The 27,246-nt window shown below is 42.2% G+C and overlaps 1 protein-coding gene across 1 annotated transcript in view; it reads right to left on the bottom strand.

The window, feature by feature from the left end:
• Positions 1–5,656: 5,656 nt before the first annotated feature.
• The window catches only part of LOC128755922 (mucin-2-like), a 32,492-nt gene continuing 10,902 nt past the window's right edge, over positions 5,657–27,246 (bottom strand). Inside the window, exons 2-3 of the mRNA XM_053860033.1 lie at positions 6,527–7,499; positions 5,657–5,849 (exon numbers count right to left, since the gene is read on the bottom strand). Coding sequence (XP_053716008.1) covers positions 5,657–5,849; positions 6,527–7,499 — 1,166 coding nt within the window. The remainder of the gene's footprint in view (positions 5,850–6,526; positions 7,500–27,246) is intronic.

The following is a 27,246-nucleotide window of genomic DNA, read 5'->3' on the forward strand; positions in this document are numbered from 1 at the left end:
CTTTGTTGTGGGAGCAACTGTTTTCAGAAAAGCTGTTAGTGGAGCTGCCGTTGTTGTAGGAGAAACCACTGTACTGTGATCCATGTTAGTTGACGTGTACACTGTTTTAGACCCAGTTGTTGTTGGTAAATGTGTTGTGGGAGCAACTGTTGTTGTGAAATCTGTTGTTTGATCAACTGTTTCTGTCAGAGGGACAACTGTGCTCAGGTCATTGGTCGTTGCAGGATAGATTACCGTGGTTGGAACAACAGTTGTGCTTGGCTCTGTCGTTGTTGCAAATGTTTGAAAAGCCGTTGGAGCTTCTGTTTCTGTAGCAGAAGTCACTGTGCTGAGATCACTGGTTGTAGGACGGACTGAAGTTGACCTTGCTGTTGTTGGTACATGTGTTGTTGTTGGAGCAACTATTGTGGCATAATCTGTTGTTAGAGCAACTGTTTCTGTGGCAGAAGCCACTGTGCTGAGATCTCTGGTTGTAGGGAGGACTGTAGTAGGCCTAGCTGTTGTTGGTGCCTGTGTTGTTGTTGGAGCAACTGTTGTTGGAACATCTGTTGTTTGTGCTTCTGTTTCTGTCGGAGAAACAACTGTGCTGAGATCTATGGTAGTTGTCGGATATATTATGGTGGTTGGAAACACAGTTGTTCTTGGCTCTGAAGTTGCTTTTGCAAATGTTTGAAAAGCTGTTGTTGGAGCTTCTGTTTCTGTAGCAGAAGCCACTGTGCTGGGATCACTGGTTTTAGGATGGACTGAAGTTGACCTCGCTGTTGTTTCATACGTTGTTGGAGATCTTACTTTTGTTGTGAGAGCGATTGTCGTCGTAAAAACTTTTATTTGAGCAACTGTTTCTGTAAGAGAAGCCACTGTGCTATGAGCTATGTTAGTTGACGCACGGCCTGTTTTAGACCCAGTTGTTGTTGGTGAATGTGTTGTTGGAGCAACTGTTGTTGTGAAATCTGTTGTTTGATCAACTGTTTCTGTCAGAGGGACAACTGTGCTCAGATCATTGGTAGTTGTAAGATCGATTACAGTGGTTGGAACAACAGTTATGTCTGGCTCTGCCGTTGTTGCAAATGTTTGAAAAGCTGTTGTGGGAGCTTCTGTTTCTGTAGGAGAAGCCACTGTGCTGAGATCACTGGTTGTAGGATGGACTGTCGTAGACCTTGCTGCTGTTGGTTCATGTGTTGTTGTTGGGGCAACAGTTGTTGCAATATCTGTTGTTAGAGCAACTGCTTCTGTGGCAGAAGCCACTGTGCTGAGATCTCTGGTTGTCAGTAGGATTGGTGTTGTTGGTGCATGCGTTTTTGTTGATCTGACCTTTGTTGTGGGAGCAACTGTTTTCAGAAAAGCTGTTAGTGGAGCTGCCGTTGTTGTAGGAGAAACCACTGTGCTGTGATCCATGTTAGTTGACGCGTGCACTGTTTTAGACCCAGTTGTCGTTGGTAAATGTCTTGTGGGAGCAACTGTTGTCGTGAAATCTGTTGTTTGATCAACTGTTTCTGTCAGAGGAACAACTGTGCTCAGATCATTGCTAGTTGCAAGATAGATTACCGTGGTTGGAAAAACAGTTATGTCTGGCTCTGTCGTTGTTGCAAATGTTTGAAAATCCGTTGGAGCTTCTGTTTCTGTTGCGGAAGTCACTGTGCTGAGATCTCTGGTTGTAGGATGGACTGAAGTTGACCTTGCTGTTGTTGGTACATGTGTTGTTGTTGGAGCAACTGTTGTGGCATAATCTGTTGTTAGAACAACTGTTTCTGTGGCAGAAGTCACTGTGCTGAGATCTCTGGTTGTCTGCTGGATTGTAGTAGACCTAGCTGTTGTTGGTGCCTGTGTTGTTGTTGACCTAACTTTTGTTGTGGTAACAACTGCTGTCAGAAAAGATGTTGTTGGACCTGCCCTTGTTGTTGTTGGAGCTTCTGTTTCTGTAGGAGAAGCCACTGTGCTGAGATCACTAGTTGTTTGTTGGATTGTAGTAGACATAGCTGCTGTTGGTACATGTGTTGTTGTTGGAGCAACTGTTGTGGCATAATCTGTTGTTAGAGCAACTGTTTCTGTGGCAGAAGCCACTGTGCTGAGATCTCTGGTTGTAGGATGGACTGAAGTTGACCTTGCTGTTGTTTGTACGTGTGTTGTTGTTGGAGCAACTGTTGTTGGAAAATCTGTTGTTTGTCCTTCTGTTTCTGTCGGAGAAACAACTGTGCTGAGATCTATGGTAGTTGTCGGATATATTATGGTGGTTGGAAACACAGTTGTTCTTGGCTCTGTAGTTGCTTTTGCAAATGTTTGAAAAGCTGTTGTTGGAGCTTTTCTTTTTGTAGCAGAAGCCACTGTGCTGGGATCACTGGTTGGAGGATGGACTGAAGTTGACCTCGCTGTTGTTTCATACGTTGTTGGAGATCTCACTTTTGTTGTGAGAGCGATTGTCGTCGTAAAAACTTTTGTTTGAGCAACTGTTTCTGTAAGAGAAGCCACTGTGCTTTGATCACTGGCTGTAGAATGGACTGTTGTAGACCCTGCTGTTATTGGTTCCTGTGTTGTTGTTGGGGCAACAGTTGTTGCAATATCTTTTGGTAGAGCAACTGTTTCTGTAGCAGAAGCCACTGTGCTGAGATCTCTGGTTGTATGTTGGATTGTAGTAGACCTAACTGTTGTTGGTGCATGCGTTGTTGTTGATCTAACCTTTGTTGTGCGAGCAACTGTTGTCGGAAAGGCTGATTTCGAAGCTGCCGTTGTTGTAGGAGAAGCCACTGTGCTATGAGCTATGTTAGTTGACGCGTGCACTGTTTTAGACCCAGTTGTTGTTGGTAAATGTGTTGTTGGAGCAACTGTTGTTGTGAAATCTGTTGTTTGATCAACTGTTTCTGTCAGAGGGACAACTGTGCTCAGATCATTGGTAGTTGTAAGATCGATTACAGTGGTTGGAACAACAGTTATGTCTGGCTCTGCTGTTGTTGCAAATGTTTGAAAAGCTGTTGTGGGAGCTTCTGTTTCTGTAGGAGAAGCCACTGTGCTGAGATCACTGGTTGTAGGATGGACTGTCGTAGACCTTGCTGTTGTTGGTTCATGTGTTGTTGTTGGGGCAACAGTTGTTGCAATATCTGTTGTTAGAGCAACTGCTTCTGTGGCAGAAGCCACTGTGCTGAGATCTCTGGTTGTCTGTTGGATTGGTGTTGTTGGTGCATGCGTTTTTGTTGATCTGACCTTTGTTGTGGGAGCAACTGTTTTCAGAAAAGCTGTTAGTGGAGCTGCCGTTGTTGTAGGAGAAACCACTGTGCTGTGATCCATGTTAGTTGACGCGTGCACTGTTTTAGATCCCGTTGTCGTTGGTAAATGTCTTGTGGGAGCAACTGTTGTTGTGAAATCTGTTGTTTGATCAACTGTTTCTGTCAGAGGGACAACTGTGCTCAGACCATTGCTAGTTGCAAGATAGATTACAGTGGTTGGAACAACAGTTGATCTTGGCTCTGTCGTTGTTGCAAATGTTTGAAAAGCTGTTCTTGGAGCTTCTGTTTCTGTAGCAGAAGCCACTGTGCTGAGATCTCTGGTTGTAGGATGGACTGAAGTTGACCTCGCTGTTGTTTCATATGTTGTTGGAGATCTCACTTTTGTTGTGAGAGCGATTGTCGTCATGAAATCTTTTGTTTGAGCAAGTGTTTCTGTAAGAGAAGCCACTGTACTTTGATCACTGGTTGTAGAATGGACTGTTGTAGACCCTGCTGTTATTGGTTCATGTGTTGTTGTTGGGGCAACAGTTGTTGCAATATCGGTTGTTAGAGCAACTGTTTCTGTAGCAGAAACCACTGTGCTGAGATCTCTGGTTGACTGTTGGATTGTAGTAGATCTAGCTGTTGTTGGTGCATGCGTTGTTGTTGATCTAACCTTTGTTGTGGGAGCAACTGTTGTCGGAAAGGCTGATTTCGAAGCTGCCGTTGTTGTAGGAGAAGCCACTGTGCTATGAGCTATGTTAGTTGACGCACGGCCTGTTTTAGACCCAGTTGTTGTTGGTAAATGTGTTGTTGGAGCAACTGTTGTTGTGAAATCTGTTGTTTGATCAACTGTTTCTGTCAGAGGGACAACTGTGCTCAGATCATTGCTAGTTGTAAGATCGATTACAGTGGTTGGAACAACAGTTATGTCTGGCTCTGCTGTTGTTGCAAATGTTTGAAAAGCTGTTGTGGGAGCTTCTGTTTCTGTTGCAGAAGCCACTGTGCTGAGATCACTGGTTGCAGGATGGACTGTCGTAGACCTTGCTGTTGTTGGTTCATGTGTTGTTGTTGGGGCAACAGTTGTTGCAATATCTGTTGTTAGAGCAACTGCTTCTGTGGCAGAAGCCACTGTGCTGAGATCTCTGGTTGTCAGTAGGATTGGTGTTGTTGGTGCATGCGTTTTTGTTGATCTGACCTTTGTTGTGGGAGCAACTGTTTTCGGAAAAGCTGTTAGTGGAGCTGCCGATGTTGTAGGAGAAGCCACTGTGCTGTGATCTATGTTAGTTGACGCGTGCACTGTTTTAGACCCAGTTGTCGTTGGTAAATGTCTTGTGGGAGCAACTGTTGTTGTGAAATCTGTTGTTTGATCAACTGTTTCTGTCAGAGGGACAACTGTGCTCAGACCATTGCTAGTTGCAAGATAGATTACCGTGGTTGGAACAACAGTTGATCTTGGCTCTGTCGTTGTTGCAAATGTTTGAAAAGCCGTTGGAGCTTCTGTTTCTGTTGCAGAAGCCACTGTGCTGAGATCTCTGGTTGTAGGATGGACTGAAGTTGACCTTGCTGTTGTTGGTACATGTGTTGTTGTTGGGGCAACAGTTGTTGCAATATCTGTTGTTAGAGCAACTGTTTCTGTAGCAGAAGCCACTGTGCTGAGATCTCTGGTTGACTGTTGGATTGTAGTAGACCTAACTGTTGTTGGTGCATGCGTTGTTGTTGATCTAACCTTTGTTGTGGGAGCAACTGTTGTCGGAAAGGCTGATTTCGAAGCTGCCGTTGTTGTAGGAGAAGCCACTGTGCTATGAGCTATGTTAGTTGACGCGTGCACTGTTTTAGACCCAGTTGTTGTTGGTAAATGTGTTGTTGGAGCAACTGATATGGTGAAATCTGTTGTTTGATCAACTGTTTCTGTCAGAGGGACAACTGTGCTCAGATCATTGGTAGTTGTAAGATCGATTACAGTGGTTGGAACAACAGTTATGTCTGGCTCCGCCGTTGTTGCAAATGTTTGAAAAGCTGTTGTGGGAGCTTCTGTTTCTGTAGGAGAAGCCACTGTGCTGAGATCACTGGTTGTCGGACGGACTGTAGTTGACCTTGCTGTTGTTGGTTCATGTGTTGTTGTTGGGGCAACAGTTGTTGCAATATCTGTTGCTAGAGCAACTGCTTCTGTGGCAGAAGCCACTGTGCTGAGATCTCTGGTTGTCTGTTGGATTGGTGTTGTTGGTGCATGCGTTTTTGTTGATCTGACCTTTGTTGTGGGAGCAACTGTTTTCGGAAAAGCTGTTAGTGGAGCTGCCGATGTTGTAGGAGAAACCACTGTGCTGTGATCCATGTTAGTTGATGTGTACACTGTTTTAGACCCAGTTGTCGTTGGTAAATGTCTTGTGGGAGCAACTGTTGTTGTGAAATCTGTTGTTTTATCAACTGTTTCTGTCAGAGGGACAACTGTGCTCAGGTCATTGGTCGTTGCAGGATAGATTACCGTGGTTGGAACAACAGTTGTGCTTGGCTCTGTCGTTGTTGCAAATGTTTGAAAAGCCGTTGGAGCTTCTGTTTCTGTTGCAGAAGTCACTGTGCTGAGATCTCTGGTTGTAGGATGGACTGAAGTTGACCTTGCTGTTGTTGGTACATGTGTTGTTGTTGGAGCAACTGTTGTGGCATAATCTGTTGTTAGAACAACTGTTTCTGTGGCAGAAGTCACTGTGCTGAGATCTCTGGTTGTCTGCTGGATTGTAGTAGACCTAGCTGTTGTTGGTGCCTGTGTTGTTTTTGACCTAACTTTTGTTGTGGTAGCAACTGCTGTCAGAAAAGATGTTGTTGGACCTGCCCTTGTTGTTGTTGGAGCTTCTGTTTCTGTAGGAGAAGCCACTGTGCTGAGATCACTGGTTGTTTGTTGGATTGTAGTAGACATAGCTGCTGTTGGTACATGTGTTGTTGCTGGAGCAACTGTTGTGGCATAATCTGTTGTTAGAACAACTGTTTCTGTGGCAGATGCCACTGTGCTGAGATCTCTGGTTGTCTGTTGGATTGGTGTTGTTGGTGCATGCGTTGTTGTTGATCTAACCTTTGTTGTGGGAGCAACTGTTGTCGGAAAGGCTGATTTCGAAGCTGCCGTTGTTGTAGAAGAAGCCACTGTGCTATGAGCTATGTTAGTTGACGCACGGCCTGTTTTTGACCCAGTTGTTGTTGGTAAATGTGTTGTTGGAGCAACTGTTGTTGTGAAATCTGTTGTTTGATCAACTGTTTCTGTCAGAGGGACAACTGTGCTCAGATCATTGGTAGTTGTAAGATCGATTACAGTGGTTGGAACAACAGTTATGTCTGGCTCTGCTGTTGTTGCAAATGTTTGAAAAGCTGTTGTGGGAGCTTCTGTTTCTGTTGCAGAAGCCACTGTGCTGAGATCACTGGTTGCAGGATGGACTGTCGTAGACCTTGCTGTTGTTGGTTCATGTGTTGTTGTTGGGGCAACAGTTGTTGCAATATCTGTTGTTAGAGCAACTGCTTCTGTGGCAGAAGCCACTGTGCTGAGATCTCTGGTTGTCAGTAGGATTGGTGTTGTTGGTGCATGCGTTTTTGTTGATCTGACCTTTGTTGTGGGAGCAACTGTTTTCGGAAAAGCTGTTAGTGGAGCTGCCGATGTTGTAGGAGAAGCCACTGTGCTGTGATCTATGTTAGTTGACGCGTGCACTGTTTTAGACCCAGTTGTCGTTGGTAAATGTCTTGTGGGAGCAACTGTTGTTGTGAAATCTGTTGTTTGATCAACTGTTTCTGTCAGAGGGACAACTGTGCTCAGACCATTGCTAGTTGCAAGATAGATTACCGTGGTTGGAACAACAGTTGATCTTGGCTCTGTCGTTGTTGCAAATGTTTGAAAAGCCGTTGGAGCTTCTGTTTCTGTTGCAGAAGTCACTGTGCTGAGATCTCTGGTTGTAGGATGGACTGAAGTTGACCTTGCTGTTGTTGGTACATGTGTTGTTGTTGGGGCAACAGTTGTTGCAATATCTGTTGTTAGAGCAACTGTTTCTGTAGCAGAAGCCACTGTGCTGAGATCTCTGGTTGACTGTTGGATTGTAGTAGACCTAACTGTTGTTGGTGCATGCGTTGTTGTTGATCTAACCTTTGTTGTGGGAGCAACTGTTGTCGGAAAGGCTGATTTCGAAGCTGCCGTTGTTGTAGGAGAAGCCACTGTGCTATGAGCTATGTTAGTTGACGCGTGCACTGTTTTAGACCCAGTTGTTGTTGGTAAATGTGTTGTTGGAGCAACTGATATGGTGAAATCTGTTGTTTGATCAACTGTTTCTGTCAGAGGGACAACTGTGCTCAGATCATTGGTAGTTGTAAGATCGATTACAGTGGTTGGAACAACAGTTATGTCTGGCTCCGCCGTTGTTGCAAATGTTTGAAAAGCTGTTGTGGGAGCTTCTGTTTCTGTAGGAGAAGCCACTGTGCTGAGATCACTGGTTGTCGGACGGACTGTAGTTGACCTTGCTGTTGTTGGTTTATGTGTTGTTGTTGGGGCAACAGTTGTTGCAATATCTGTTGCTAGAGCAACTGCTTCTGTGGCAGAAGCCACTGTGCTGAGATCTCTGGTTGTCTGTTGGATTGGTGTTGTTGGTGCATGCGTTTTTGTTGATCTGACCTTTGTTGTGGGAGCAACTGTTTTCGGAAAAGCTGTTAGTGGAGCTGCCGATGTTGTAGGAGAAACCACTGTGCTGTGATCCATGTTAGTTGATGTGTACACTGTTTTAGACCCAGTTGTCGTTGGTAAATGTCTTGTGGGAGCAACTGTTGTTGTGAAATCTGTTGTTTTATCAACTGTTTCTGTCAGAGGGACAACTGTGCTCAGGTCATTGGTCGTTGCAGGATCGATTACCGTGGTTGGAACAACAGTTGTGCTTGGCTCTGTCGTTGTTGCAAATGTTTGAAAAGCCGTTGGAGCTTCTGTTTCTGTTGCAGAAGTCACTGTGCTGAGATCTCTGGTTGTAGGATGGACTGAAGTTGACCTTGCTGTTGTTGGTACATGTGTTGTTGTTGGAGCAACTGTTGTGGCATAATCTGTTGTTAGAACAACTGTTTCTGTGGCAGAAGTCACTGTGCTGAGATCTCTGGTTGTCTGCTGGATTGTAGTAGACCTAGCTGTTGTTGGTGCCTGTGTTGTTTTTGACCTAACTTTTGTTGTGGTAGCAACTGCTGTCAGAAAAGATGTTGTTGGACCTGCCCTTGTTGTTGTTGGAGCTTCTGTTTCTGTAGGAGAAGCCACTGTGCTGAGATCACTGGTTGTTTGTTGGATTGTAGTAGACATAGCTGCTGTTGGTACATGTGTTGTTGCTGGAGCAACTGTTGTGGCATAATCTGTTGTTAGAACAACTGTTTCTGTGGCAGATGCCACTGTGCTGAGATCTCTGGTTGTCTGTTGGATTGGTGTTGTTGGTGCATGCGTTGTTGTTGATCTAACCTTTGTTGTGGGAGCAACTGTTGTCGGAAAGGCTGATTTCGAAGCTGCCGTTGTTGTAGAAGAAGCCACTGTGCTATGAGCTATGTTAGTTGACGCACGGCCTGTTTTTGACCCAGTTGTTGTTGGTAAATGTGTTGTTGGAGCAACTGTTGTTGTGAAATCTGTTGTTTGATCAACTGTTTCTGTCAGAGGGACAACTGTGCTCAGATCATTGGTAGTTGTAAGATCGATTACAGTGGTTGGAACAACAGTTATGTCTGGCTCTGCCGTTGTTGCAAATGTTTGAAAAGCTGTTGTGGGAGCTTCTGTTTCTGTTGCAGAAGCCACTGTGCTGAGATCTCTAGTTGTAGGATGGACTGAAGTTGACCTTGCTGTTGTTTGTACGTGTGTTGTTGTCGGAGCAACTGTTGTTGGAAAATCTGTTGTTTTTGCTTCTGTTTCTGTCGGAGAAACAACTGTGCTGAGATCTATGGTAGTTGTCGGATAGATTATGGTGGTTGGATACACAGTTGTTCTTGGCTCTGTAGTTGCTTTTGCAAATGTTTGAAAAGCTGTTGTTGGAGCTTTTCTTTCTGTAGCAGAAGCCACTGTGCTGGGATCACTGGTTGTAGGATGGACTGAAGTTGACCTCGCTGTTGTTTCATACGTTGTTGGAGATCTCACTTTTGTTGTGAGAGCGATTGTCGTCGTAAAATCTTTTGTTTGAGCAACTGTTTCTGTCGGCGAAACCACTGTGCTGAGATCATTGGTAGTTGTTGGGTAAATTGCCATGGTTGGAACAACAGTTGTGCTTGGCTCTGCATTTGTTGTTGCAAATGTTGTTTGAAAAGCTGTTGTTGGAGCTTCTGTTTCTGTAGGAGAAGCCACTGTGCTGAGATCACTGGTTGTAGGACGGACTGAAGTTGACCTTGTTGTTGTTTGTACTTGTGTTGTTGTTGGGGCAACTGTTGTTGCAAAATCTGTTGTTAGAGCAACTGTTTCTGTGGCAGAAGTCACTGTGCTGAGATCTCTGGTTGTATGTTGGATTGTAGTAGACCTAGCTGTTGTTGGTGCATGCGCTGTTGTTGATCTAACTTTTGTTGTGGGAGCAACTGTTGTCCGAAAGGCTGTGGTTGGAGCTGCCGTTCTTTTTGGAGAAGTCACTGTGCTGTGATCTATGTTAGTTGACGCATGGACTGTTCTAGACCCAGTTGTTGTTGGTAAATGTGTTGTTGGAGCAACCGTTGTTGTGAAATCTGTTGTTTGATCAACTTTTTCTGTCAGAGAAACAACTGTGCTGAGATAATTGGTCGTTGCCAGATAGATTACCCTGGTTGGAATAACAGTTGTGCTTGGCTCTGTAGTTGTTGTTGCAAATGTTGTTTGAAAAGCTGTTGATGGAGCTTCTGTTTCTGGAGTAGACCTAGCTGTTGTTTGTGCATGTGTGTTTGTTGATCTAACCTTTGTTGTGGGAGCAACTGTTGTCAGAAAAGCTGGTGTCGGAGCTGCCGTTGTTGTAGGAAAAACCACTGTGCTGTGATCTATGTTAGTTGATGCATGGACTGATTTAGCTGTTGTTGGTACATCTGTTGTTGGAGATCTCACTTTTGTTGTGGGACTAACTGTTGTTGGAGCAACTGTTATTGGAAAATCTGTTGTTTGCGCTACTGTTTCTGTAATAGAAACCACTGTGCTGAGATCTGTGGTTGTAGGACCGACTGTAGTAGGCCTAGCTGTTGTTGGTACGTGTGTTTCTGTTCGAGCAACTGTTGTGGCATAATCTGTTGTTAGAGCAACTGTTTCTGTCGCAGAAGCCACCTTGCTGAGATCTCTGGTTGTTTTTTGGATTGTAGAAGACCTCGCTGTTGTTGGTACATGTGTTGTTGTTGGAGCAACTGTTGTTGGAAAATCTGTTGTTTGTGCTTCTGTTTCTGTTGGAGAAACAACTGTGCTGAGATCTATGGTAGTTGTCGGATATATTATGGTGGTTGGAAACACAGTTGTGCTTGATGCTGTGGTTGCTGTTGCAAATGTTTGAGAAGCTTTTGTGGGAGCTTCTGTTTCTGTAGGAGATGCCACTGTGCTGGGATCTCTGGTTGTAGGACGGACTGTAGTAGGCCTAACTGTTGTTGGTTCATGTGTTGTTGTTGGAGCAACTGTTGTGGCATAATCTATTGTTATAGCAACTGTATCTGGAGCAGTAGCCACTGTGCTGAGATCACTGGTTGTTGTTGGATAGACTGCTGTTGTCGGATCGACTGTCGTAGCAGGAACACTTGTCGATAAAATTACTGTTGTCTCTCCAAGTGTTGTTGTTGCTGGAGCTGTATTTGTTGTAGGATCATCTGTGTCAAGACTCGCTGTTGTGCTAGGCATCATTGTTGCACCGACTGGTGTTGTTTCCGCATCTATTGTTGAAAAGGCAACCGTTGCAGTGGATGGAACTGTGCTTGTGTCACCTGCTGTGTCAGGGGCAGCAATCATTGTTGACCAGGCATTTTCTGTCAAGTCCACGTCAGAGGTTGCAGCATAAGTTGTTTGAGCAGCTGCTGTAGTCGGGTGTGTTAAGACTGTGACAGAGGGCAAAATACTGAACATCTGTAATAACAGTCATTAAATTGTGTGTGTGTGTTTGCTTTGTACTTACCTGTGAGAACCATCAGTGAAATAGATGTAACTGATGATAACCACATCCTCTTTGTTTTTGTTCTACAGGATGATACAAACACGGTGTTTCAACATTTTTTAGTCAGAATCTTTTTTTTTTTCCAACACTACACTGTCATTCACAATTTGATATAGATTTTAGTCAAGCGTGTGTTTCACCTTAACATTGTTAGCATTTATTTAAGTCCAGACTTACACTTAAGGACTGCAATGTCGCATTTAATTTGTCTACTTATTGATGTTGTCACCATCAAATGAGTCCCTCTCGTAGTCATTTACCTGCTTAATGTGATGTGGGGCCAGTTTTCTCATGACAGAGTAGGATTCCGGCTCTCTAACCAAGCATTTCCTTTTCATTTGAACAGTTTGTGAGTTGGACATTTTATTTTTTTTATTTACAAAGTCAGATAAGTCAGATTGGACATAAGTCGAATGCCATTCAAAATAGCCGACGCGAGGGTTATAGGTTCCACTGTAGTGGTAGAGGAGAGAGCAAAGTGCGAGTGAGGGGCAGGAATTACAGTATGCAGGTCTCTTCTTCACTATGTACCTTTACAATCTCTGTGAAATGTAAGAAGAGATACTGCTTGGATTAAATGTAATGTAACAGTAGTGAAGCCATGTTCTATAATGCCACATCATTTGGCATTTACATTTTATTAGAGGAGATGCTGATGAACATTCATTCAGAATATTTTGATTGTGTGTTTTGTCGTGTTTGAGTGTACGAAACGATTGATCACTTCATGTCCATTCACACTGGGGCGAGGGCTTTCGTCAGGGAAGTTGAATTAATTATAATTAATATATCATTTTATTTTCATTATAATTATATGGTACATATTACGTTACATGTTAATGACGGAATCAGAGCTAGCTAAACACTTTGGGAGCCTAAGTCGCAAAATTGCAATGGGCAGCTGCGTGGCATTTAAACAATAATGCTTTCATCTCTCTGCTCCCTCAGTTGTTGTTTATTGGATGTGGCATTGAAGTCATCTTCTACTACTTCTCCTAAACAAGCCCAGCTGCAAGTATGGTGGCTGATGTAGTTCGTACTCAAGCAGATGGCAGACGCCAGTGACTGCTGATCTGAGCAACATTTCTGCCTGTGTTTCTGTCAAAGTTTGAGTGTAAGCTCAATTTAAAATCTGCCCTCCACTCGAGGAGATGAGGGAGGCTCTTTTACAGGTTGTGATTCTACCCTAGTGAGTGTGAAAAATAGTAAAATTCACACACGCACGTTAGGTTTTTAAGCTTTGTAGCGACATGTCATTGTCACACTGGTTTCCCCAGCCTCTCACCCTAAACCTGACCATTCAAAACAAACAGCTCACCTTAACCAGGACTCTGAACCGAACTTACACCCCATTATCATGACCCAGTTATTTTGAAGTCTTCATCCTCAATTTGAGGCTTGTTGGGTGCAGCCAGATGTCCCCACAAAGTCATAGGGCCCGCACAAGGAAATGTTTTGTCAAGAATTGTTCCCCACAAAGTAGGATAAACAAGCCTGCACACACACACAACAAAAAACACACAGTCACACACATTCACACACAACACCTGATTCCAAAAAGTAGACATTATAAGAACAGTTCTTCTGCTCCTTTTCAATCTCTGTATCATGTCAGAAGAAATATTGACAGAAGTGTAAGCAATGTATCAATTACGAAGCTATGTGATTTAATGGTTATAAAATAGCCATGTAACACGTAAAGTCACACGTTTCGAATGTTTGTAATGTATCAGAGTGTTGGGGAAAAAAACATTCATTCAAAATACGTCACGACAGTGATCATGCCCGACCATCATCATCATCATTGTTATTATTAGTGCGGAATGAGAGATAGTGGATCACCAGTAGTAAAAGGAATGTAATACACGTTGGCTGCCGCCAGGTGGCGTCATAACAAAACATTTAGATGACTGAATTTACTTGGGTCACACTGAAGATTTGCATTTGTTCAATTGTACTCTGTATTTACCGCTGTCTTTAATGAAATTGATAAATAAAGGCAGCACAGGCGTTATGTTATTACTTAATTCATGTAACAGAGTGTAACAAAGAAAATTCTGATATTTATTGGAATAGAGATTTTCTTGTTGATTATATCTATTTAATTTCATTTGTAATAAATGCGTTAATTGGCAAAGATACTTAATGGCATTTGTTGAAATGATATTCAAAGATAGTATGGGAGCGACAATAGGTTGACTGTTACAGTTTGTGGGGACTAAGAGAATAATTAATAGGATTTGAAGAAAGAGAGAACGTTGGGAGTTGCTTCTGCTTTTGCCATCATCTTTTTTTTCAGTTCCTCTTCAATCTTTTGAAATGGTGGAACACTTCATAGCTATGATTAAAAAGGAAATGGAATTGAAGATGTACAAGTAAACGAAAAGAAAAAGCAAATTCAAATCCCACACTACATTCAACTTCATGGAGTCGTCACACCTGGGGTTGCCACAGCTCAGGTGAGATTATAGGACGTGCTGCTTGCCTGCGAGTGCATTGATCTTTCTGAGCACCAAGGCAGTGCCTTGGAAGTAATACCCAGAGCGAAGGGCAGGGGTTAGAGGCCAGAGCATGAAGTAGATTTAAAAACACAAGCCACTTTGGTCCTGTTTACATGGTGCAGACACAGATCCAACATCTTTTTGTTGTGGATGCAGTGCTCATTTACACCGTTCTGGGCAAAAGAAGGTGAAGAGGATCACTGAGATCTATACAGCAGATGTGATAAAGGAAGGCAGGAAGTTGATAGGTATGGCCAGGGTGGATGCACAAGATAGATTAGGGAGGTGGAGGGAAACTCAGACTTTATCAGCATGTGATGAAAGGTTGTGCACTTTTTGTTGTCGAGTTCTAGATCTCTGCTGTTTGGTGCGTCCCTGCATGCTGCCTGTGCTGCAGCCAGACAGAATGTAGCCCACTCTCCTTGTTCCTCCTCAATGGCTATCACAGTCACATCAGAGTGCTGTTGGAGAGGCACATTGTGAGCGACACACATACAGAGACTTTCTTATAGATGTGCGATTGCCAACTGTTTTTACTGGCGGGTCTCTCATTCTGCTCTTGACAGAACAAGCCTCAGGACTCTGGGAGACAGGAGGAACCATGCCTCTGTTAGTGACTTGAGGTCTTGAGGTGGTGTTGTCAGCAGGGCTCCTTCTCAGGTCCAGCTGCTGGCTGCCCTCACAGTGCAAGTGATGCTAAGATCATCCGGCAAAGATCAACATGGCGCCTGTGTTTATGAATGACGGGATGATATTTGTAGTTATGTCAAATGTTACAGAGTTTTTCTCTGCACAGTGAATCCCATGTGGGCCATAATCTGAAGATCGTAATTTGTTTCCCTTTGAAAGGTCTGCTATCCAGTACTACTCTGGTTGTCACATCCCAACATCACAGCGTGGTCCTCCTGATAGTGTGATTGTGGACAATAGAGTCTGCGTCACTTTTTTCTTGTCAGATCTTGTCACAAAACACTCTGTGCCTCTTGGTAGAGGGTGTTAACTACCAAGGCACTTTTTAGGTCCACTCTTTCTTCAAGGTGGCGCCTTTGAAGACAAAAAAAGCCTTTTTACTTCTTACTGAAAATTGAAACAGCTCAAATTGAAGCAATGCTGGATGGCCTAAGGAATTCAATTAATTTGTGAGGTTCTGTACGATACCCAGCCCTGTGCAACACAGATGCATAGGGTGGACCTTGAGCTTCTGTAGTTGGGTTCATTGTTTCAAACATGTTTCACAACGATGGAGTCATTCTAACTACCCGAGTCGAAATATCAATCCATATGGTCATAATACTTTTTTTCATGATGCATTTTTGGTGGCGATTGAAATGAAATGTGAAATGAGAAGAAGTTTCTGTGTTCTGGATGCACTCCAATATGATGGTTAGACCCACGTTTGTCACCATTGTCACTCGGCCTGTCAGTATTGAGTGATGCCAGCAAGGTTTGATATCAAGACCGAATGAAAGACAGTATTGTTAACAAGAACAAAATTTAATTTTTTCTCATTGACTCCTGACAATTATCAACAGGAACTTGCCTTAAGAATACTGGAACTTTTTGATAGAGTGAAAATGCCAGTCAAACGCCAATAAAGTCAACACAGCGCTGCAAATATTACCAATTTTATGACACATCCTGTCATAAAGAAAAGAAAACTCATTTGGCTGGAGGAACCTCTTAATCCTTAATGCATGTTCAGATGCCTCGGTTTCCAAATCAGTCCAACTCCTTCATTCAAACTACAAGCTACATTACTGCAGTTAAAAGTGGTATAAACAGGGAGTTAACCTGTAGAAGGTTTTGCATAAAATCATGAAAGGTGCGTATTCTGACAACAGACTTTTTACATGAATCTGTAAACTCAAAGAATTCACGGAACATCTCCTGTCACCTTAAAATGAAGGAATGAAAAGCATGAAGAAAAACAAACACAGAAAGTTGAAACCCCTGGTATTTGAAAAGAACTCACATTGGTAATGGTATATGACAAAGTTGTTAAGACTCACATCAACATTTACATGCTCCAAAAGTGTATTCAGTCATTTCATTATCATTTCATTTTTGAGTGAGTGTAATTCAGCAAATTCAGTAGCAAACTTTTTTTTCTAGATTTGAGTTATGGCGACTTGTTTCTTTCTTTTGTTAATTTTTCTTAATAAGCAACAAATCAATTGTACTCACCCTCAAGCGAGGAAATGTGATATCCCACAAACGTTAAATTCCGCGGTTATAATTGCTTTAAATGTCCACGAGAAAAACAGAACGTAGTCCTGTAAAGTCAGTTCAGAATTGAAGCAGTGTCCTCTTCACATGATCTGACTTTCATCATCAGAGAGATCCTTATATGTAGCGCTGCATGAAAGACAATACACGTACTATCGACACAGCATTTTGGCTCTGCCTCATAAAATCCTCCCTCCTTTTGTGTGTTATTCATTGTGCTGGGTGTGTACTTCACATTAATACGATTCCATTTGTCACTTGATGAACTGCAGGTTTGTTTGAAGTACGGACCATCAATCAACCCGCCGTCTAATGAAGAAATTTACTCCTCAAGTTGTGTGACTTTCAGTTTTCAGTTCAACAAAAAGGAAAGTCAAGTGGAGCTCCACCGTAGATTGATTTAATTATGGTTCATTAGCAACCTCAAACTAATAACACTATAATTCCAAGTCACAGATTGATGTTGAACAAATTACTACTGGTGTCAGTTTGTGACTCTAAATATATACGTGGGTCCCGTGTTTTTTATAGCCAGTTGCGCCTCTGCATGTGTGTTTTGAACAACTCTCCATCCCTGCCGTACCACCACATCAACGCCAACATACATTGTGCCAGAAAATCTGAAGTCAGGCAAATAATAATAATAATTATAATAATAATAATAACAGCAACAGTGTATTGCTCTTTGTTTTTACATTCCTCAGGTTACCCAAACAATTAACCAATATTTTAATATTCAAAAGAACATTTTTATTGTTTGAACGGAAAAAAAGAGATTTTTTAATTTCAATACTGAGTCACAAGTTAAACACAATTGTCAGTGAATTACCATTCTTTTGTTCATTGCATCTTTACCGACTTTGAATAAAACTACGGCATATTTCAGTCACTACAAAGAACTGATCCTGATACAAAATTGCAATTGATGTGATAAGAATTGCCATGAGGCCTGAAGATGGTTTTTTCAAATAACAATAGGGAAGGTATGATTTTAGTACCTGTTTTGTATCGTTGCGGTGAGGGAAATAGACAACAAATTAGACAAAATTGCTGGAATCATTTTATTAATGGAAAATCTAATACATTTTATTTCCCTGTGAAACAATTACAAGATATTGAATGTTTGCCCTCAGACACCCTAGGGAAGAAGGAAGAAATTATTTTAGCGTACCAAGTTGTTGTAATGGTTGATCCTTAAAAATATGAAAAAAAAAAAAAAAAATGTTGCGCTAGAAGGGATTGATCACGTTCTATGAAAGTTGGAGAGAACGAAGGAACAATAGTGGTGACCAGTTAATTTAAATATTCCAATCCTTCCTTCCAATCTAAGCAAACCTGTATTACATAACATGAAAGATAATGGGATGGTTTAATGTCACAATCCCTTTGTGCTGTTTTGTTTTATAGCAACCATTGGCGCCGTAGACAGTACAACCTTTCCTATTTCAAAAAAACAGACATCAGCAAATTTGAAGTATGAAACATCAGACTTTGTGCCGGCTCCTTTTTGTCCATTATTTTCCAGGTACTTCGAGGGCTCTGCAGCTTCTCTCGCACCTCACCTGGTCTCTCGCCACTGCGGACCTCTCCTTAAGAATGTTACTTCAGGCATTCAGATTAATATTTCACGATACCTGTCTGTTTGCAGTGCTTTAACTCATTAATCCCTGACCTTTTGCCGATACAAAGTTCAACTCATATCAGTTATTTCAAATTGTCAATTCATAACGAAGGTTTCCGGAGTACATAAAATATTTTCATGGTCATTTGTTCGTGTCATTGGTTGCGTGTGTCAAGCCATTTAGATAAAAAAATAAAAAATAAACTTCACATGCAGTGAACACCAGCCATGTCATGTTCACTAATATTAGAAAGCCAGTTAAGGAGATATTTTGATCACATTTCTTCTGTCGTGCTCAGTAGCAATGAGTGTTTTTAGGAACATTGCACATCTGTGACGGTAATAAAATGAGTCTCACTGGACTAAAGTATGTTAAAATTGATTTAGAATTGTATAAGTGCTGTAACCCAATACAGTTGCTGAATAGTAAAGCATTTGACTAAAAAAACAAATATTTTAAACCCTAAAATGACTTTCAATTATTTTCAGGTTACTCCCAATACAGCTTGCAATACCGTCTTCCATGTTGGAACATGTCAAACCAGCCAAACAGGAAAACATACAGTTCATGTGTCTTTTTCACCTATCACATATTCCTGGGTTGCATGGCTTGGTGTTTTGTTCTTTGTGTTGATTTCAGCAGTTTCTCAGACTATGCGCTTGAAGTTCTTTTTTTTTATCATTATTATTATGTATTATCTGGCCATCTTCATGTGATTGAATGATCATCAATGACGCACATTAATTGTCTGAAGCCCACAATCGATAAATGAAAAGTGAGTTTAAGAACACTCACACGCGGTCCGGCGAAAGAATTGAGGAGATGAAAACAGAAGCGGAGCGAGGAGGAGAAAGCGAAACTCAGGAAGCGGCTGAAGAGAAATTCAAGTGTGCACAAGAAATCTAGAAAAGAAAAAGAGGAACGTTAGTCTCAGGAGATTTATCGAATGACACAAAGTGACCATCTAGCAGCCAGCAGTCTGTAGCTCGCCAGGTGATACCCACAGGAGTTGATGACGGGATGAGCTCCAGCTGCGCTGCCATTAAGCTGGATGAGGGGAAGGAAAAGGGAACTACAGGGGTTAACAAAATAAAAGCACAGGAAAAACCACCGAACAGACAAAACACACAGTGAAAACATGACAATAAGGTTGTCATATAGTATTCGCTTGTTTCCTCCATTAAGATTGTAGCATGCAAATGGTAAATAATAAATACTCAATTGTGTGATTTATTTTTTTCTTCATAAACCTTTAAAGAGGTGCAGGACTTCCTTGAATAGTATCACTAAATGTCCAATAGCTAATATTTTATTCATCATTATATAATTAAGCTATTACACAAACTGTAATGTCATTTATTACCTATAGTGCTGATTGTTTTGCGCATCCTCCCTGGTCTTACCTATCCTCTTTATTCACTCGTTTATCACATCCATGGTCTGCAGTGGTTTTCGTCCTCTCCTCCTGTTGCCTATTACTTTTGTATCAGGCTTTCTTCACGTTCCCTGTCTTCTCTCTCCACACCATATGAGTCTGAGCTCCCTGCCACCAAAGGTTTCTCCTGTACGTGACTTGAACCTTTGATAAACTTGATTCTAATCTTGTCCTTCTTAGCCTCTCCCAAGGAAAACCTCCTCAAACATCACGGCAGGCATAAGCTTTAGTTTCAAGCTAAAGTAGGATATAACCCACTTTTTGTTAAAGGTTGTATCCTGCAAGCCAGGGGTGTTAAAGATGACTCCTTCGCGCCAGTCAGATGTCTTAATGTTTGTTTCAGCTGAAACCTTGTTGGTCAGCCTTCATGTGCTTGTAGGGTTGGACCTAAAACCACTTCCCACTGTTGCCCTTTAGTGGATCAGTTTGACGCCCTTGCTGCAATGTTATGTTCAATAGCATAAAAAATGCAGAAGCTGCTCAACACTCAATACGAATGTATCTGAGACACATTGATCAGAGAGAAAGAAATAAGAATGAAATGACAACAACAATTCTTTCATCATCACCTTGAGCCAAGGGACCAAAATGGAGCAGAACCCTGGCCCTGATTAGGTCCGCTCTGAAGATCCTGAGACCATCGGCTTCCATGTCTTCCCACACTGAGTACATCATCTTGTTTTTGGCTCCTGCTTTAGTTCCCAGCTCATTCGTTGAAGTCTTTGAGGCTAAGTTTTTATCAACAAGCTCACTCAATACTGTGCTCACCTTCTTTGGCACTTCTGTTTTAGGTTGCTGTGATGAAAACTGTGCATTTTTGGAGTTCTGCCTTTATTTTGACATTTTCCTCCCTTTGTTCATTCTCTGAGTTTGTCGTTTTGTTGAGTCCCGAAAATAGCAACCTGTCTCAAGTTTGAGTCTTGAGCACTGCCATCTCTAATGTTGTATTCGTTGATTTTGTATTTTTTTGTAATTCTTCCTTCATTTCCTTCACATCTTCCTTCATTTCTTTTGACTTGATTTGTAATTTTGCCAGTGTCGCTGACTGCCCCCCAAGCACAACCTCTCTCATTACGGCCGATCATCTGCTACTCTGATCATCCTTTCCCTTCCTCACAGTTTGCACCCGGCTCTCCTACCACTGTTCTTGAAAACAGTTTTGCCACACTGTCATTTTTTGCCTCAATATCCTATTAGCTACTTGTGTGCTCAGACACAAAAGTGACATGAGTGAGTAGTGAGTATTGGGTATTGGGCCTCTGGTACGAAGACTCCATGCAGCACGGTGGTCAGGTGACGAAAGTGTGAAAAATTTAACTGACTTGCATGTAAGAGAAACATTTCCCTCATTCATTTTAATCAGATCAGCTTTAAGTACCACATTCTATGGTGGCATGAAGTGGACAAAAAGGGAGCCTGATTAAAGAGGGAATTTTCATAAAAGATTTCACATAAAACATGTATGTAATGCACCTGTATCACTTTTATAGTAGCCAAATCTGAATTGAACCCCATTGTAATTGCCATCCCCACCACTTCTCAAAAGTCTCTTTTGCCAATATTCTCTCCCCCACTTCTCACTCCTCACTTTGTTGTCTTTGTTTGTTGAGATTGTTTCCTTTTAAGGGGATGTTTGAAAGCCTATGAGTGGTTCTTTTTTACTGAGGAAACCATGTCCGGTCAGTATGTGGCATCTTGATGTCCAGCCGCAATTATTCATTTATCATGACATTTGCAGAATTAACCAACAAAGACTGCCTTTCCGTTAGGGGCCTTGGGAGGGATGCATAAACTTGGGATTGATGTACCAGACAATTGAGATATAGAGGTATGTTTCCTGGACCTGAGGGATTCATCGATATTCTGGCTGAAGAGGATGCATGAATGTAACTGTATGCGATTGCAATGACTTGACTTTAGTGAGATAAGCACACAGTTATAGTCATAAATGCAACGATAACTATAATTGGAACAATAGTTAATTGATAGGTAATATAGGTGCAACCCTAAATTCAATGATATTCCAAGGAGGAAGTTTGGTCACTCTTTGTGACCAAAATCAGGTCCCTCTTCACCTGTTGCAGCACACCTTGTCACTCCATGAAATAAATGTGTCAAAGAGCATATGAACATGAGCTGACAGGTTGCAGTTGAACCTGGGCCGATCCCTTTCATGCCCCTGACTCTGACTCAGCAGCTAGCTGAAGGCACAGTAGCCTGGCTTCCACTAGGCCCCAGAGTGGGAACCACAGACACTGCGCGGAGCGTACCCGCGTGAAATTCAAGTCAGATGACCAATCTATTGAGAGTTTTTTTTTTTTTTGTTAAAAGTACAAATGGAACTACAATCAATAACAAAAGTCCAACACACACTCTACATGCTGCCGTGCTTTGTTGTCAGCTTTCACACTTCGCAGAACGGTTCGAGAGGACCACCAGGGACATTCTAGCCCAGGACGTGTTGGAGGTCTTGAACATGAATCTGGTTTCATGCCGCAGCAGCAGAGCAGTACTCAACCACCAACTTCTTTTAATTTCCCTCTACTGCATTTTCTTTTCATTCTACTCCACACTCGCCACAGTTCAACATGATTGTTCTGGTTCAAATATGTTCACACTCTTAGAAGAAAAGCAGAGTTGTTGATGCATTGGGCCTGTCAATTTAATTAAACGTTTCCTTTCCCGCAATATTTATTGGCATCCAAAAAGCAGCAAGCATAGTATGGTCTCACTGCTGCCTTGCTTGTGATGTTGCTGTGTAAGTACAGCGCGTGACCATGACCTTTGGCCAAACACCATGAGTCTGATTGTATGTGATGCTATAGGTGTGAGAATCTGTCGTTCCACAGTCTCTGTCTTTTCCACTGCTCCCATGAATGAACTGGTTAATAACGTTTCCTCTCATAGTCCCATGGTGAAGAATCAGTTCAGTTCAGTTTGAATTTCATAAAAATAACAATGGCAAGTGGCAAGTAACCAAAGTTATACAAGAGTATTGTACGTAAAATGAACAATTGATTTTGTATTCATTCGCCCTCTTCTTTCATGAGTCACAGAACAACCAAAGCTAATCCCAACTAACTTATGGGTGAGAGGTGAGCTACACCCAGGGCAGGTCACCCGTCCATCACAGGGCTGACAACCATTCATGCACACATACACACCTATAGCCAATTTTAGAGCCACCAATGCACGTTTCTGGACTCACCATTATCACGGATGACACATAATTTGAATGTTGAAGTCCATTGTTCAATTGACATTGTTGCCACAAGTCACAAGTGTGTGACGAAGAATGTTCCAGAATATCTAAGGTTCTCTGGGCTTTGCCATAAAGTGGGCACATGATCTTAGGAGGACAGCCACTTTGTTGTTCCCAGTCCAGGCCTGGACTGAGAAAATATACACAGTATATTTGAAAGAGTATTACATATATGACACACACACACATTTATGACGTGTTTCAACACATCATTTTGCCAATACACATCAATATTCAGAAAAGTATTGCCTTGACAATACATTTGCTCATTTGCTTATTAACCACATTGTTGCACATAACACATTGAACGGTGGCCAAAATTATAGTGTATCTCAACTGTTTTATTATTTTTTTTTCAATTGTGCTGACAACATTTAGCCATGACTAAATACAGTAGCATGCATAAGCCACTGAACCGACTTTAGCACAAACCAAGCTAACTTAAGTTGGAGATCAGCAGCGCAAACCATCCTAATTCAATCCCATCAGCAGCTCATTTGCACTAAGATGAATTGTTGGAAAAGTTGTGTATATGTTTGATAACTAATGCTCGACCACCTATGAACAAATCTCGCCATGGTCAGCCCTCAGGTGAGGTTCCTTATTTTGTAGCTGCATTTGTCACTGGCCTGTTCCTCCACTGCTCATTCAATTATTTTGCTTCAGAGTGATTGTAAACAAAGTACCGCCACACATTAGTGCGCCATCGCCATAGTCCATGAGTCAATACGCGCCGCAACCGGGGGGGTTGATGGGTATGTACAAACACGGGCGCTTTGTCTGACAGATATTGCGGATTGGATGGATAAGAATGTCACATATTTTGAATGTCTGACCGACCATCTACATACAGCAAAGGAGAAAAGGACTCAAGGCTGGTCGAGCAAGATGTTCTTGCATAAACAGAAAGAAAGTAAAGAAACAAACGGAAAGCATAAAAGATGTCAAAAGTGCGGGCTCGTGTTATAAACCTACTAAAATGGCTGACCAGTGGCGTGTGAACGTTACAAAAAATGAGGTAAAAGACTTTGTCAGACACAGCATATGATCATAAAAGAATAACTTTAGTTTAGCAGCGTTGCAGCTCATAGCACAAACACTACTTGAGCATTGCTGACATGGGAACTTGAATAAACCACATTCTTGAATGGTGCGTATGGCGTGGAGAGGATCAGTCACTTGAGACTGGAAATCCTTGTGTTTGCCCCCTAACTATAGAGTATAGTAGTGTGTGGAAATCCAATTATGTGTACGTCAGTATATCAATTTTCCATTGTGCAACAACAGAAATGTTTAATGTGTAAATAGAGAAACACAGTTTAACAATATTCAATCTCCCACACCTCCATTCCCACTCTTTCATTTGTTCTCTCACTCTCTCTCCTCTCTCTCATTCTGTCCTGTCGTCCATTCTCTCACTCAATTTCATTGTTCAGCATTGCATTGTTGCTGAACTGGCACACAACTTTTCCAGAATTTCATCTTCGACATTGGCTCATAGTTTGCCAGAACTGAGTGTCCAGGTTTGTTTAACAGTGCCTGTTTTATAATATGCTTAAAACTGGCAGCACTACATTATGAGATCCATTGAGGTTCATATGTCTGACTGCTTCTGTCAAAACTGACATTGTCAGTAGCGACTGTCCTTACTAAGAAGTTGGCAGCAATGGAATTGAATGGGTTTTATATACAGTAGATTTTTTGGGCCACATTTGACAAACTCCAGGCCCAGTGGACAAACACAGCCTGACAATATGATGGCCTGCAAGCTAAGGCCATTTTCTAAGGTGCAGCGATATAAAGTCAAACATGAATCTGGAAACTGTGTCAAAAGGATATTGTTACACATGCAGGGGAAAGACAATTGATTTCATTCATTTATGTACGGTCGTCTTCTCATTTTTCTTTCAGCTTCTGCCTTCAGGGTTGGGCACGGCAGATCATCTTCCTCCATCTCACCCTGTCCTCTGCTTCCTCTTCTCTCAAACCTACAAACCTCATGTCCTCCTTCACCACCTCCATAAATCTCCTCTTTGGCCTTCCTCTCCACCTTCTGCCTGACAGTTCCAACTTCAACATCTTCCGACCAATGTACTTGCTAGGGAGGATATAAGTGTGTTTGGGGTTATGCGAAAGAGTTGGTGGATACCAATAGCTACCAGGATACTGAGTGGGTGTACAAGGACGCCATTAGCTGGTTTTCCTGTCAAAAGAGTAATAAAAAACTTTGCTGACAGAATTCTGGCACAAAGAAAAATCACATCACATGGAATTCGCTCAACAACGAGTAGATAAAAAGTCGTTGAGGGAGAGTTGGTCGTTGACACCAGAGATGGTGTGTGAGGTGGCAAAGAGTGACTAAGGAATCTGTTTCCCTTTTCGCGTCAAAGGAGTATGTGAGATTCCGTGTAGGGCGGAACCGAACTCTACTGGAATACAGAGACTGAGACTGCGTTTACTGTAGATGTAGCCGGCTGTTTTTAGAAACTGCCATTTCCTCCTATCTGATTTCAAAAATAAATCTGTGCACACGTATAAGGTCACAGAAAACTATGCGTTCATTCCAACCCAGATAAGTCTGCTACCAGGACATTGCAGAACTGTAGGTGGCAGTGTAGCAAGGAGCTGAAGCCCATGTTAGCCAGTCAGAATCCCGAAAACAGAGTTTTCACAGCCGCCATATTGGAGATACAGTGGTACCTCGGTTCTCGACCACGATCCATTCCAGAAGGCCGTTCGAGAAGCGAGTTCTTCGAAATCTGAATCGGTTTTCCCCATTACAATTAATGGAAAAAGAAATAATGCGTTCCAAGCCTTAAAATAGGCTTTTGTAGGAGTGAATGTAGAGTGTCTGCTACAGCTGCGATGTTCGTCTATGTGTGTGGCCGCTGCATGGCCGAGACTCGCCTCATCCCTGTCCGAGCTCCAGCCGAAAACAGGACATAAAACCATGGGGTGTGCCGCTTCAGCCTCGGAGGTGTCTGTGACACTCTACCACGGTCCAGTGTGGAGACAGGAAAGGTTTTACACCTCAATATGAAGAAGAAACAGTCAGTAAATGTAGCTAACGGGACACATCTGTATTCAGAGGCTGCGTTATACACAATAACAAAGCGCGTCGTGGGTCAGCTGATCGGTCCGCACACGTTATGTTTTTTCTGGCTTTTTTCATGAGTGTTCGAGTTCTGGATTTTCGTTCGTAATCCGAAGCAAAAAAATCTCAAAATTTTTGTTCGAACTCCGATTTGTTCGAAGTCTGGGACGTTTGAAAACCGAGGTACCACTGTACTCTTTGTAGACAACCCCACAGACTGTGAATAGATGGTACTTTTGACGTGAGTGCAAGTTCTAAATTCAAGTTCTATTCAATATAATGACAAAGACAGACAGAAAGAGAAATTGAAGGTGCCACCGAACAACACCGAAGAAGAAATCAGGAAGCAAATGAGAATCTGTATATCGAGAACAGAAACACTCAATTCTTGCAGCACATGCTTGTGGAAAATGCAAGATGCACAAGAGCACTAGTACAACATGAAGGACAGGACACACACAGTATTACACAATGAATAATCAGAGCAAACATACAAGCACATGTCCAGCTCACAGATTTTTATGTATTTATTTGCGCATGCTGTCCAGATAAAGGTTTGCCACACGAAAATCACGTCGTAGGAGAATTTTCAAAACAGCTTCAAGGTGAAAAACAATGAACTATACACAAGCAGCAGCAAGCTGAGGGCTCAACAGAGCAGTCTTTGGACACCTGATGAGTGACTCTGTCTGCATGATAGAGTGGGAAAAAAACCTGCACCCACATCGCACTTTAGTTGATCAGACAAGTCACCTGCACCTATCACGGAGATATGGAGAGACTGGTGAGGGAAAAAGGAAACAGCTTAAATTTCATTTACCGTTAAAGGAAAAAAAATGCCTACAGTTCTGACAGAATTTTGGCACATTAAAAATCCTGTGGACAGCAGGAATTCACCCAAGGGTTTGACTTCAAAACAAGTACACGATCAGCAAACCTGTATTATCAGTTCAGTGAATCGTGCTGTCAGTGTGCCATCACTGAAAATACATCTGCATATTAATTTGTTATGACTTACGTTTATATATTTGTCTTGTACCACAGTCATATTACACTGAGACTGTAATGTTAATGTAAGAATGAGTCAAGTTGAGTGGAACCCTTAGATTTCTGTCTTTATTTTCTTGTGCGCATGCGCCCTGAAACACATACCGCCTATACAGTGGCTCAGACAAGACACTAGCTGCGACTTGAAGCTCATAGCTCCCTTTTTTTGTGAAGATGATTCTACTTAGCTTGTGTACAGAAAACGTCAAATTACTGAGACCACAATAAACTCACATTGTGAATACTATTTTGCCACAATTGTCAGAAACATCCCAAAGAACGAGTTTTCAACCTGAGCAAGAGACACTCCACTAGAGACTGGGGGATTCTCCACTTGGCTCAAAGTGACTTCACCTGGTTTCATCCAGGGCTCCTGGCCGAGGAAGTATTAGATATATTAGGAACAGCCATAGTCTTGCAGAGACGTTGACTCCTTCTCCGTAGCTTTGTGCCACTACTGTCCACAATGTATGATCTTGTATGAACTCATCTCCAGGAAACAATGGTGGCCTGTCCGTTGATGCTCTACTTCTTTGTCATGATACTATATATTAATATAATATAACACTTCTGCGAGCATTTGGATTTCTACAGTAGCTTCTGCACTTGACTGGTGTTCTATGCTTTTGGAACAAGCAACTGTTGAGCTGTTGGGAGACTGACAGCACTACTCCTTTTGCATTCGGCTCTATTTTGATGGTGTATTTTCCAGGGAGTGTCCCTGTCCTGCTGATAAGTT

The sequence above is a fragment of the Synchiropus splendidus genome, chromosome 3 (assembly GCF_027744825.2).
Source record: "Synchiropus splendidus isolate RoL2022-P1 chromosome 3, RoL_Sspl_1.0, whole genome shotgun sequence".
NCBI classification, from domain to species: Eukaryota; Metazoa; Chordata; class Actinopteri; order Syngnathiformes; family Callionymidae; genus Synchiropus; species Synchiropus splendidus.